Raw genomic sequence first — 13,860 nt, forward strand, 5'->3', positions numbered from 1 at the left:
AGGAATGAACAATGAGGTGATCTATGCCCATGTCCCCATTTCCCACTGCAGCCTCTATTGCTGGTGTTGGCAACTGCACACTGAAGTGCCTCAAATAAAGATTCAATACTGGCCAGCAAATTCTTTATGTCTACCAACAATTCACTACTACTTCAGCAATCACCTTTTTGAGAACAAGTGGCAGTGGATTTTCCCTTTCTAAAAAGTCAGGGTTCTCAGACTCCTCTCCTGTCTTTGAATCATTCATAAGAATGGATACAAAATGGTCACATTTCAGCAGCTCCTTTAGCAAACCTGCAGAAGGGAGAGCAAGAATGAGCACCATACTGGGCATAGCAAGGATTATATTAACACAGGAGTATTTACAGCCTAAGACTTGTTGCCAACTTCTTCCCCTTTCCTGCATTCCTAACAAAGGTCCTCACCTCCAGTTTAAGGAGTTTCCTCTCACTGTGTCCCCAGATACCGCCATGAGCCCCATGTCCTGCAGCCCCTTGTTGCTGATGTTTTTTTGCTGGGTCAGATCTGCTCGCTGCCCCTTCTCGGAGACTGGCATGTGCTCTGGTACACGATATCAGGAGCACTCTATTCACAATGTATTCTGTGCTCCAGCATCTACCCCTAAACTGTTTCTTGGGAGAGCTCTTGACTTGCATTTTTCTCCAAGCTACAATCAGTGAACCAACAATAACTAGACATTTTCCCTGGAATACTTCCTAGAGAACTAGCATTTACCTTCCCCTTCTACTTTCACAGGCTCTTACTGAAACAGCTGTATTTAGCTAAAGGACATACACACACAAAAGTCCTCAGTACTCAGTACAAAAGTACAGTACACAGCTACAGGTATTGATGCAAATCATCAGTACATGTCCGTACAAATTCACTAGGGGTATTGTCTGAGCTATAGATTTCTACTTTCAAAGGAATCATCGATCATTTCTAGTAGCTGAGTAGATGATCTGAGGAGCAATCTGGTTCCTGCTTACCTCCTACAAGAAAAAAGAATTCCCTGGGTGGTTTACAAACAAGCAATGTCAGAAAGGCTGAAATTGTGCTCCCCAGCAACAGTTGATATGTGCAGTTGGAAGCATAAATGCAAGGAAATGCCACTTCCACCTTAGCTTTTTAACCTAAATAACATGATGCCCCATGTCTGAAGACCATATTTGTTAGACCCCATCCCACTGCTCTACAAAACCCACCTGTCTGTGCACAGTGTTTGCATTCAGACACTTTGAGGAATGGTCTGTTCCTAGGATAAAACATTAAATTGAGGCAGGCCAGGCCACAGTGCAAGTTCTGAAGACACTCTGAAGATTAGTCAGTGCTAGGTAAATGTGGGGCTCAGGGGACAGTGGAGGGCTGGGGGAGCTCAGCAGCAGATCTGGGCCATGTGATTGCTATGGAGTAACAGAAAGATTGACTGCTTCAGACAAGCAGCAAAAAGCTCTTCTAGGGAACAGTCCACATTAGAGTGCCTAAACCAGCCAAGGGTTTCTTCCTCATTCTAAGCCTTCCCATGCACCTTGCAGCTTCTCTCAGCAATGCCTTACCCAAACAATTAACCTGCAGCTCCTTTGTCTGTGCATGCCCCAAGGTATTCAAGAAGAGACCACACAGCCTTTCTTGGAAGTGTGCTGAGAGCCGTTCTATGCCAACAGGAGAGGAGTACAACTTGCCATACAAGTAGCAGACAGCAGCCTTTATAGCCTCATTTGGGTATGTCAAGCCCATCAGCAGATGATCCACTAAATTACCTAGTATGAGGAACAGAAACAGCAAACATTCTCACTAATGAACTGATTTTTAAAAAGTACCAACCAATTTCCCTTGAAAATCTGCAAAAGCCCACTGGACAAACTGGTGCATGCAGATTAATGAACGCCACAATTAGGTGATGTGGTCACCACCATCTGTCCCTCTGAGCAGAGGGGTACAGTAACAAATTGCTAGAGGAGCTTGCTGTTCGCCATATGAAGATCCATCATCCCAGCTACTTCTACAAACAGCTAAGCTTTCTCACCAGACCCCTAGGGGCTGGACCAAGCAAAGCAGTAACTAAATGCATGTTGCCTGTGAGGGAGACCCACAAACTCTGCTTCACAGAGGCTTGTTTTGCCAGGCTGGCTAAATGCACAATGACAAGCCTCCTATGAAGGTATTGACCTGCAACTCAGGAGGCCTGAATGCCACTCTGACTTGTGGACAGGCTTCTTGTGTGACCTTCATGAATTCACATGGGGACGAGGGAGTGCATGCATCATATGTGTATTAGAGCTGTGAATGCTACCCTTCAGTGAGGCATGACACATTACTCACTGTGCTCTACCAGCAGTATATCAGCAAAGCGCGGGATGGCATCTGCCAGCTTGCCCAAGAGAGTGAATGTGGGCAGGCTGCCTCTCATGGTAGTGGCTTTGCACAGCTGTAGAGGAGACAGAGAAAGAAAACGTTCCACTGGTAAGAACACAGTCCAAAGGCAGAAAGGCACCCAAACCAGCAAGCTCTCAGTGACGCATAATCATCTGGAATAGGATCTTTTCCTAAACTGGGTCCTCTTCACCACTTAGGATAAACCACAGGAAAACCCTGAACACACCACTAGGTCTCTAAAATGTCTTTTAATTAATACAAGAAATCTTTTGCTTGTTGTTCCTTTTCCTCCCTCTCCCCTCCAGCTCTTACATGAGCAGATAAACCAGCTGAATTTCTCCCCACTTTCACAACTTCCCAATCTTTCATACCCCATGGTACCATCACAAACTTAGGAATGAAGACAGCAAGAGCCCACAGCACAGGTTGGGAAAGTTCCTCATATCACTGAAACAGTAAGGTAGGAAAAGAAGAATCTGAGGAAGCCACACAGCTTCACAAGAGCATCTTGAAGCCATATGGTTGCAAGGCATCGTGGGAACAGGAAAACTCCAGGGTAGACACCAACACTGTCAAAATCACAGCAGGGCAGCTGGCACTAGGACATCCCACTGCAGCAGAGGCTGCATCCCAGCACAGTAGCTGCAGTCTTGCAGAGCTACTCATTCCCATCTCCTCAGCCTCTGAAGGATTGAAAGGAAGGGCAGGTAATTTATCTTCACTGACCTCTTTTTGGCTTTCATCCAAAATGCAGCATAAGTACTGTTCTGACTTCAGCTCCACTACAAGCCACACCAGAACTAGGCAGGAGAAACAGGATCAGTAATTCACACACTAGAGCATTCACAATCCATCTTCCACAGGGCTTTAGCAGACGAGTGAGCAAAGAGCTTAGAAATTAAACAAGCGCAGAGGTGCTGAGAGAGCAGGCTAATATCGGCATTCCCAGCACTATTACTTCTGATAGCCCAGCCCAAGTTCTCTGCAACAACATTACCTGTTCTAGCTGCCCTACAAACCATGCATGGAAACTAACTGCAAGAGACAAACTGAGCATCAGGACATCAAGTAAACATAAGGAACCAGGAAGGGAAGGAAGCAAAGCCCTACCTTAAAAGCATAAAAAATTCTGGTAATTTCATAGAGCAGGCTTCCTACAGTATGAAAATTGGCCTTTAAAAACACAGCTTTCCAGAAAAGATATGAGAACTGAAACGGCTGAGTATCCTTAGATGCAGCCTGAGAGCTCCTCCTCCAGCTGCTACTGTCCCCGAGTTAAGAGTGCAGTCGATCAGCCATTGCTCCCCACTGCAGTTATCCCATACACCTTGCCAGAAAGCAAGGCCCCAAGTCACCTTTGTGGTACTGTTCACCTCCATGAATAACCAGCTGTTATTCCTGGTTCACTGCAACTTTAAGAACTTTGTCCGCTCTGTGCCAGTAGGAGGAATCAAATAACTGTGTTTACCAGACACTGGCTGCACATCACCTGGGGTTTTCCTGACAAAATCACAAGGGAGTTGCCTGATGCTGGCAGGCTGCCTCTGCCTCCACCCATGTACCAGTGGACCAGTTTCAGGAAGCAAAGCTCCTCTTCTGGTATATTTAGAACCTGGGCACCTGAATGTTCAGCAGGTAAGTTTTGACAGTAGCCCCCTTACTGTGACACTTGTGCAGAGCATTGTTCCACAGGATTTAGTAAGGCTGTCTTGGATGTATCTTGGTGTCATGGCATGACTCATTTGAAAAACACACTCCTTTGATTTGTATTCTAGGAAAGCATCATAAAAAGAAATACCAGAGACTTCTGGGTTCACCATCTCTTGCTATATCCAGGGCAATACTGGAGGTTTACCTAATAGGAGACCTACTTTAGCTAAAGAGCCACACATCTCAGCAGAGGCATGTCTTGAGACAGGTGATTTATAGATGGTTTAATGGCCCTTTCTTGCCTTGAACTCTCAGAATCTCTAAAAACTTTCAAGAGTTGGTAACACTAATTTAAAATTCCTCTGAGAGCATCCATCTCTCAACAGACTGGTAACATGACAGAAAGACTTCTCACCTTTTCAACACCATTTCAAGCAAGTGCCTGAAAAGTGACACCCCTCTGGAAGGAGTTGGTCACATCCCCTTTCATTTTTCATGGCTGGACAGGAAGAAATCATTGCATTCCTAACATCACTAGACTCAGCAGAGATGCCCAAGGTTAACTGGACTGCAGAGATTCCTTAGTCAGCCATGCAGACGCTTCCTTCATATTTCAAATTAAGGACTGTTCAAAAAGCAGCACCTGCAGCCTGTACAGCTAAATCCCAAATAATCACTGTCCCAAGGAGAAAGTAGTAGATTCCAAAGCTCACTGAAGCTTACAGGAAAATTTCCATTTACTTTGAGCCTTTGGTCAGGTCCACAGATGCCAAAGATCAGGCATTGTTTACCACTGTTACCCACCTGACACTAAATTCATGGCACACACAGAATCTGTGAAAGAAATGCTAAATATTTAAATCTGCATGCACTCCCCTGCCCCCACATATTGGAATAGTCTGCTCATCACTGTTGCCTTGATAAAAAATAGATGTTCTTCCCAATTCAAGCTGTGTAGAAGCTGAGCATCTCGCTATCGTTATCAGACAAGACAGAGCCTTGTCACAAACTGTCAGTAATTGAGACATGGCATGTGCCTCTCACCTTCCACGAATAGGTCCAGGGCACTGCTGTCTTCCACAGTGTGCAACAGCCCTAAAAGGTAAACCACAATCAGTCATGGAACTCATTCCTGCTTGTGATCATCAGTGCCTTCTTATAAAAAGAGCTACAGGGTTTTCTTCAGAACTGCTTTGTTTTCCCTGCTTCACACAACGCCAGCCTGACTTTGTCAGAGGGAGGTGGATACTCTCAGGGAGGATCACAAAAGGTGTCTCCATAAGCAGGACACAGGGATATGAAGGTATAGATACTTTATAGTTGAAGTCAATGGCTCCACCTATGTAAGTAAATATGTAACTGCTGCCATCATCACATCTCACTGCATATATCCGATATTAGACAGCTGAAACAACACCCCAGAATGACAGAAGTTAGAGCCCAGCTGTGAGCTGTCCTTTCTGTCTTCTATTCATACCAACTACCATGAACAGTATTCTCCCTCCCCAGTACTGAAAATCCCTAGACCAAATTTGAACACTAGGTTTAAAGCATATGGAAACTATTCCAATGTCAAATTGAACCTGAAGGCATCACTTCACAAGCCACTTGTACAACGAAAGCGTAAGATTGGGTATATCAAGAGTCTCACTCTACTACACCACACCAGACGAGAAACTCTACCTCCCAGCTCCTTCCAACTTCAGGTACCTACATCATCAGGCATCTGGCTCAGACCCCGACTTCTGACACACTAAACCACTTGTTTCAACATATCCAATCAAACTACCTCCCCTCCAGAGACTCCATGACCTCTCAGAAATTTGACCAACCAAAGCAACATTATGACATTGCAGCTGAATAAATTACTTATTTCCGGTGCTTCATCTGCCCAATCCTCAGTAATTTCCTTACACTTTGGAAAAGATGTGCATACAGCATTAGCGAATGTTGCAATATTAGGTGCATGAAATTCAGGATTACCTGAAATTCACCATCTCCTAGTACGTAACACTCCACACTGCACCTCTGTTCTCTTAACCTTCTTTTTTCTGCCTGTGCCTATCCTGATATTCTCTCTCCAAAAACAAATATATCTTCATGAATTAACACTTCCTCCACAGCATTACTCAAACCTTCCGGGGTCCTTCTTACACTCTTGCACCAAATGATCCTTGATTCATTCAAGCTATATCCAAAATGTACATGTCATGGTTTGTAGCCCCAGGTTTAAACTAGGATTCCAGTTTCACACAGTGTAGGACCACACTGGTCATAAGCACCACTCCCTCCACATCTGTATAGGATTACGTGCACAGACAGCATTCAGTAAAAATTGAGAGCAATGGAGAAAACTAAACCTGGGCAAAGTTCTGTTTCCAGCAAAGCTGCTTCCAAAATGCTGGGAAATCAACTGGGAAAACACCATTTCAACTATTTGGTGCGTCAAAGCAGGGGAAGTGGCTTGTAAGTCACTTTCCCCCAAAGAACAAGAATTATCTGCCATGTGCAAATGAGATCACGGAATTAAAGGAATCCAGTGTACTTGCTCTCTAAAGGCACTTGCACTCACACCCTCCATCTTTTTCTGCTTTACTGTTCCTTCATTTAGGCCATGATTTCTTCTCCATGAAGATTTTAGACATTTCAAAGACCTTGCCTACAACATTGCTATGCAAACAAAAACTAGTAAGAGATGTTCAAGATCACAGAGACTGTTACTGGAAAGGCACTTTCTGCCATCCCACTGAACACTATTCCTCTGTGAGGCTGACCCACCAGGAAGCAGCAGGTATACAATCCTATGGCTACAAGGATTTCTAGAAACGTAAAGTGATGGTGTGTAAAAATGGCTACGTAGACTTGTATTTTGCACGTTTCATATTAAACCCTGCAACGCCCTTTTAAGCTCACGCTTTCATTTCTGTATGAATCTTCATATAACACTACAGTTCAGCAAGCTGAGATAGCACTGAAGCACGAGCCTAGAATGGAGGGCATTCAGGGAGGAGTCATAGACCAGGCGCTCCCCGTTCTCCAGAAAGGCTTTACAGATACATCGAGATACCCTGGGAAATTGCAGGAGCTTTACGAACACACCAATCCTGCTCCTTGGGAAATAAGGAAATTAATTAAACTAATCTAAATCAAATGACAGGCAGTTTTCCACAGGGAATAATCACACAGCTAACACAGAATGGTGGAAGTATGGCACAGGGCACCTCAATGTTTGGGGGTTTTTTGGGGTTTTTTTTTTACTTCAAATGCGGAGAAACTTTGCACGTACACATCTGTCCAAAAAAAAAAAAAAAAAAAAAAGGTGACTGCCCTCTCCCCGGCGCTGCACAGGGCCACAGCAAAGCTCTTACCAAGGAGAGTCCCTATCAAGTGACGGCAGAGCCTCTCGTCCGGCGCCAGCAGCTGGACGACGGGCAGCGCCTGCCGGGCCAGGGCGTCGCGGAGACGGCACAGCGCGTGCTTCCTGCGCACCAGCTGCCGAGCGGAGACAACGAACCGCCGTCAGGCGGCGGCCCAGCCACCCCGCCGCCCCGGGGGACACGGCGCCACCGGGCCCCACAGCGAGAGGGGACACCCGCCCGCTCCCCAGGCCCACGTCCAGCGTGGGAGAGGGGGCGGCCGTGAGGGGCCGGCGGCCGTGAGGGGCCGGCGGCCGTGAGGGGCCGGCGGCCGTGAGGGGCCGGCGGCCGTGAGGGGCCGGCGGCCGTGAGGGGCCGGCGGCCGTGAGGGGCCGGCGGCCGTGAGGGGCCGGCGGCCGTGAGGGGCCGGCGGCCGTGAGGGGCCGGCGGCCGTGAGGGGCCGGCGGCCGTGAGGGGCCGGCGGCCGTGAGGGGCCGGCGGCCGTGAGGGGCCGGCGGCCGTGAGGGGCCGGCGGCCGTAGCCAGCTCTGCCCGGGAAGAGGGGACGGCGGGACAGGCGCTGCCCACCGAGGCGCTGCCGTCGCTCAGGGTCTCCACAGCGCAGGCGAGGCAGAGAGACGGGTGTTGCGGCAGGGCCCAGCGCGCCCCGTGCTCGCCGCAGGGTATCTCGCCCGCCGCCGCCATCACCGCCTGCCGCCGCGCCCTGCGCATGCGCGGGGCACCAGCCCGGGGCAGCGGCGTTCCCGGCCCTCCGCCCGCCCTGCAATCCCCGGGGCGGCGGCCTGAGGAGCCCGCGCCGCCCCCCCTCCCCTTTCCCGCAGAGCTGCAGGCTGTCACGGGGCCTGCCGCAACCCGGCCCCGGCCGCTCAGGAGCGCTGCTCCTCGTGAAGTGCTGCCGCACGGCGTGCGCGCCCCCGGCGGCAGTAAGCGGCCCGGGGCTGCGGCGCTTGGCTCGGCAGAGGAGTGAACTGGGGGGCGGGATGTCTCGGCGCCCCTGCAGCTGCGTGCCGCGTTACGGCGTGCGCCGCTACCCCCGCCTGCCTAGCGTTCCGTGCGGCCCCACCACGGCGGCGCGGAGGGGCCCTGAGCGCCCGCCCCGCCCCTGGCCCCGCCCCCGGGCTCGCGGCCGCCTGACTTCCGGCGGCGCGCGGCAGCGTTTCCCGCCCCCTCCCCTTCAGCGCACTCGGGCTGAGAGCAGCGACCGCGCCGCGCCGCCGGGCCAGGCCGCGGCCATGGTGAGCGGAGTCGGGCACCGGCCTCTTCTCAGGGGGCGCCGCGGGGCCTCGGAGGAGCCGTCTTCCCCGGCTGGGCAGCACGTGGAGGCCCGGCGGGCAGGGCTGCGGGCGGTTGCGGGCCCCGCGGGGAGGGAGCGGCGGGGGCTGGCGGAGCGGCGGGGGCTGGCGGGGCGGGGGGCACCCGGCGGCGGGGGACTCGGTGGCCCGGCCCGGTGGGGAGCGGGAGCATGTGCTTGGCTGGCGGGGGGCGGCCGGGTAGGGCCGCAGCTGCAGCTGCGTGCGAGAGCGGGCGGCGGAGCATCGCGGCGTGGGGCTGGGCTGGCCGGGGGCGCCTGCCAGGCCGGGAGCTGCAGAAACGGCGGTTCTGCCGGTGCCGATCGTTAGGGCCGCTCGTAACATCGTTGCTGTTCCGCTACGCCATCGATCTTAACGTTCAGAAACTACCTGTAGTTTGCGGAAATAAACCTGATATGTGCTTTTCTCGGGATTTCTTTAAAATTTGCGTCTTATCTTGCTATGCAGTGAAATGTTTCATGTACGCAATACATACAGTATCCGTGGTAGCAAATGCCTGAAGAGTACCCTGTAGGTTTGGCTGCTGGTGGTTTGTAGGGTGTAAATTGGCTGTCCACATGAGTAGAGATACTCTTTATTTTGAATACGAGAAGAATCTCTTTAGAAATAAGATGCATCAGTGTTTCTAGTATGTGCAGAGCAGATGAGAATAGTGATGTGACTCCAACAGTCAATATATGTGGTGAGCGTGATGCCTGCATAGTGTTGTTCTGAACAAAGCCCCCTTTGCTCCTGTTGTAATACTCTTTACTCTTTCCTCTCTAGAGTGAGGCAGAAGTGAATCCCAAAGCTTACCCACTGGCTGATGCACAGCTCACCAAAACGCTACTGGATCTTGTGCAGCAGTCCTGCAACTATAAGCAACTACGCAAGGGAGCCAATGAAGGTGAGATCTGTGTTGCAGTGTGCTAGAAAGCATAGCGAGGATTTTATGAAAAGCTGTAGCTAGAGATCATGTTTTCTCTCTAGCTCTAGACCACTAATTGTATATAATGTAGCGTTTGCAATTGTCTTGTCTCCTTGCTCCTTCTAGCCTGCTTAAGCAATATTCAGGGAAAGAACTAAGCTGTAATCGTTTCAACATCTCTATGCAGTTCTAGCAGATGCTCAGACTGTGTTCCTGGTGTGTGTCCTGTGATCATGCAGGCTTTAGTGGTGTGGCAGTAGGATTTGGGTTTGAGGGTACCTCTAGTGCAACCTGCTCAGAGCATGGCTGCTTTCACAAAATGGATCAGGTTGCCTGGGGCTTTGCCTAGTCAAACTTTAAAAAAAACACCACTCAATCCCTAAGGATAGAAATTCTACAATCTGTCAGGACACATGATCTCATGGCTTAAACCCCTCTCATAAAGGCAGGGTATAAAATTTGAGCACAGCCTCTGAATCCCCCTGAGGCAACAGTCAGTCTGCAACTTGCCCCTTTTACTGTGCACTCACAAGGACGGTCTGGCTTAATCTTCTTTGCAATACCCTTGAAGTGATACAATACAGCAGCCCTCCCTCCTTCAGGCTAAACAAGCCCAGCTCCCTCTGTCTCCCCTCGTCCGTGGTGTGCCCCAGCCCCCAACCCACCAGCAGTCCTGGGCTGGCCTCGCTCTCTTGTCAGTCTCTGCTGTGCTTGAGGGAAGTGCTGGGCACAGGACCCCAGATGCAACCCTGTGAATAACCTCCTCCCTGGACCTATAGCTGCTGCTTTCCTTTGGCCTGTCTTCATGCTACCGCTAGATCTTCTTGCTCATAGCAATTTCAACATCTCCTAAAGTTGTTTTTCACTATATGTGCTTTCCAGAAGGACACAAACTTACTCTTCAGTTTCTTTTACAGCCACCAAAACACTGAACCGAGGGATAGCAGAGTTTATTGTGATGGCAGCAGATGCAGAGCCCTTGGAAATCATCCTGCACCTCCCTCTTCTCTGCGAGGACAAGAATGTACCTTACGTGTTTGTACGCTCCAAGCAAGCCCTGGGCCGGGCATGTGGTGTTTCCCGGCCTGTCATCGCCTGCTCCATCACCATCAAGGAGGGATCACAGCTAAAGCCTCAGATCCAGTCTGTCCAGCAAGCTATAGAAAGACTGTTGGTCTAAATGCCCCTAAGTTTGTGTGTGGAATAGGAAAGTTGATGTCAGGGGAAATTAATGTCTAGCTTCAGTTGAGATTATAGTTTTGATATCAGTGTTTCATTTAAAAACACTGCATATTTGTTTAATAATGGCTTAATTCTTAGTGTTTCTGCCTCTCCTCCCCCCTCTTTTCTATTATTACATTCAACACATTCATTCTAATTGTATTTCTTCTTGAAAAGTGATTGTACAACTGTGTTTCCTATTTGATGTTGAAAAGAAAGGGAAAAAAAAAATCCCCACCTTATTTCTGTCCCCAATCAGCTGCCTCTGCGTTGCAGTATTTCTGCTAAGCTTCAGTCTCTAACAGGTGTGAATAAGTGTTTCTGAATGGTTTTGTCTACTGAGGATAAGGCATGTCGGTTCCCCACAGTGTGTGCCTGCAGACTGCTGGGATTGTTGCTTTAAGTGATGGAGCAGCATAGACCATGTACAAGGCAGGCAGCAGCTCCTGTGTAGCAGCGGATGGAGCCAAGATCAGTATATATAGCACAACCCTTTTCCTTCTTGAAACCAGACAAAAGACTTCTGTAAGAGGTATGGGGAGCAGGAATCTTGTGGCAGTGTACAAGAGGAAATCTATTTTGCTTATTTTTAAATACTGACTTTTTAAGAAAAATAAAATTGCTGACAAAGCCAAATATAATTGTCAATTCCCTTGGGGAAGGCTTTTCAACTAACTAAAGTGTTCCTACTTGTAAAACTAAACCGCTCAGAGACTGCTTAAAGGTTATTGCAGTGCAGTAGTTCATACTCCTTCAGTTTTCTTTGCATGGACTGCTTCACTGAGCTTGGACTTCCTAGGGAATTTAAGTACAAAACACATGATCGAGAGGAGCCTAGTGTGGCTGACAAGTACCCTACATCTTGCCAATACTTTTTATAATTATCTCATGCTTTTAGGAAAGCTACTGTACTGTAGTCACCTGGCTGAAGATGAACCCTCTAAGTCAGGGGCAAGACAAAAGGAATCAAGTCATTTTTTCAGATAAATCAACCTGTGTCTCAAGAAAAGAATGCTAGATAATCTCATGTTCTGGAAAAGTATGAAGCACCACCAGCATTCTGGATTAGTGCTGGTTTTATGGAGCTTGTTTGGTTTAATGCATGTTGTACAGTAAATCTACTTACTGCTCTGTGCAGAAGAGTAAACCTCTGTATTGGAATGGGTCCTATCAAGCCTGTCTTCTATTGCAGGATACCAGAGCAAAGCTAGCATGGAAAGACCAATAGATACAGTAGCAGAAGGGAAAAGAAGTTAATGTTTCCAAAGACACTAACTTTGTACCTTTAGTAAGTACATCCCAAGCAGATGAAATCAGATCATGAAAGACTGAAGACAAATCATGTCTGTATTTTTTTAAGTGGCTGACAACAGTAATATCCTTGCTGAGGTGAACCCAATACAAAGATTTTAGAATCTTTTTATTTGTATGAGGTTTAGAAAAGCTGCTGTTCCCTTCTACTGATGCTGACTGTTGAGCTGGTGTGTTTAAAACCACAACTTTGCAAAGGGTTTGCCATATTGTACCATGCCAAGACAGCTGATTTAAGACAGCACACAGAGCAGAAATAAAGGATTCTTGAGCAAGAAAAACTGTCTGATTTTCTGCTCTGAAGTCTTCTATCACCATCCCTTTTAAACTTCTGCTTCATGTGATAGTCTGCTATTAAAAAAAAAAAAAAGCCAGGAGGAAAATCAAATAACCTAGGACAAACGTGCCACAATCATCCGAAGCCTGGAACATGCTGTGCCTGGGGGTTAGCAAGCCAAGAGAAGTTAACAAGGACATCTGGGGAATGAAATTCAGAATTAAGGACAGGGTAGCCTTACTATTTTATTGCATTTGATTCAAGCCTCACAGGGCCAAGTATTTACAGTAACTTCTTTGCCGAAGGGCAAAATAAATTGATCACTTAGACAAATTTTTATTAAAAATAATTACTATGATGGAGGCTGACTAGAAGTATAATAGACTATATAGCTTCAATACTGCAGAGCTCAACGTGGGCTAGCTGCTCTTTGAAGAGTTGTGGAGGTGGAAGCGAGCAACATGCTGGCACCACTAGGGTGGTCACTGTGCCAAGAGTGGTCACAGCTGGCTCTGATACGTGCGCCATGCTACAGCACCAGCGCAACATTAATATATAACTTAATTCTTAAATAAGTTGCCTAACAGTTTGTGTGCCAAACACAGGAATCCCTGAACACTAAAAACACCACACAGACCAAAATGGATGCCACTGTGTTTGCATCCTATAGAAAGTTACAGTTTAGCTAAACAACTAGTACTGCTTCCTAGAGCAAGGGCAATGACTGTTGGTTTTAGTCATCTTGCACTGCAAGACAGGTGGAGCATGCCAGGGGTGGAAGCTTAAAAATGAAAACATAGCTCCAGATTCAACCTCCATAAGTATGATTAAAAAGATAAAAATACTGACCACAACTTGAGCACAGATTTAAGGACAGAAGCCTGCACAGTAACTCATATTTGCTACAGAGGTGGAAAAGCTCTATCCCATCTCAAATTTAATTGGGTAAAATGCTTGCAGCCTTCCAGGAAACTTCCTCCCGCCCCTGTTTTTTAAACCAGCTTCTGCTAATACCATTTAAAAATGGAAGACCTGGCTGTGCAACTTTGTGAAGAGGTTGCTTCCCAGTAATGATTTTCTCTTTTATGATCTGATGGTAATCTTTATAAAGCTAATGGTGGCGAAGAACCCAATTTTATTACAAGTACTTATACTGACTGGTTGTTTTGGAGAGTAGGAGTGATACACCACGCTTATACCAGGGGTCCTCAAACTACAGCCCACAGGCCGGACACAGCCCCCCAGGGTCCTCAATCAAGCCCCCGGTATCTACAGAACCCCCCTGCCACCCCCCCGCCGCCGGGGGTTGCGGGGGGAAACCAAGCAGCTGCAGATGACTGCCTGCCACTTAATCCACACGCCAGCCCGTTTAAAAAGTTTGAGGACCCCTGCTTATACCCTCTGTTAGCACACAGACTTGACTTGCTGCTTG

General features: G+C 48.3%; 2 protein-coding genes across 2 annotated transcripts in view; one reads left to right on the plus strand and one right to left on the minus strand.

Annotated features, from left to right (window-relative positions):
* The window catches only part of MEI1 (meiotic double-stranded break formation protein 1), a 39,124-nt gene extending 30,873 nt beyond the window's left edge, over window positions 1-8,251 (minus strand). The window contains exons 1-7 of the mRNA XM_055809102.1: window positions 7,970-8,251; window positions 7,395-7,518; window positions 5,071-5,121; window positions 3,103-3,176; window positions 2,323-2,428; window positions 1,557-1,760; window positions 164-294 (exon numbers count right to left, since the gene is read on the minus strand). Of these exons, the coding sequence (XP_055665077.1) occupies window positions 164-294; window positions 1,557-1,760; window positions 2,323-2,428; window positions 3,103-3,176; window positions 5,071-5,121; window positions 7,395-7,518; window positions 7,970-8,113 (834 nt within the window). The 5' untranslated portion in view covers window positions 8,114-8,251. The remainder of the gene's footprint in view (window positions 1-163; window positions 295-1,556; window positions 1,761-2,322; window positions 2,429-3,102; window positions 3,177-5,070; window positions 5,122-7,394; window positions 7,519-7,969) is intronic.
* Window positions 8,252-8,367: 116 nt separating this feature from the next.
* On the plus strand, window positions 8,368-12,432 carry SNU13 (small nuclear ribonucleoprotein 13). Its single transcript, XM_055809101.1, has 3 exons — window positions 8,368-8,637; window positions 9,478-9,598; window positions 10,537-12,432. The coding sequence occupies exons 1-3, from the start codon at window positions 8,383-8,385 to the stop codon at window positions 10,797-10,799; spliced, it is 639 nt and encodes a 212-aa protein (XP_055665076.1). The 5' UTR covers window positions 8,368-8,382; the 3' UTR covers window positions 10,800-12,432.
* The last annotated feature ends 1,428 nt before the right edge of the window (window positions 12,433-13,860 follow it).

The sequence above is a fragment of the Falco peregrinus genome, chromosome 6, assembly GCF_023634155.1.
Source record: "Falco peregrinus isolate bFalPer1 chromosome 6, bFalPer1.pri, whole genome shotgun sequence".
In the NCBI taxonomy this organism is placed as follows: domain Eukaryota; kingdom Metazoa; phylum Chordata; class Aves; order Falconiformes; family Falconidae; genus Falco; species Falco peregrinus.

Coding starts and splice junctions, on each gene's coding strand:
- SNU13 (XM_055809101.1), top strand. CDS start 8,383: ATGTCTCGGCGCCCCTGCAGCTGCGTGCCGCGTTACGGCGTGCGCCGC. Junction 8,638..9,477: donor CGGGCCAGGCCGCGGCCATG/GTGAGCGGAGTC, acceptor TTTCCTCTCTAG/AGTGAGGCAGAAGTGAATCC. Junction 9,599..10,536: donor ACGCAAGGGAGCCAATGAAG/GTGAGATCTGTG, acceptor TTTCTTTTACAG/CCACCAAAACACTGAACCGA.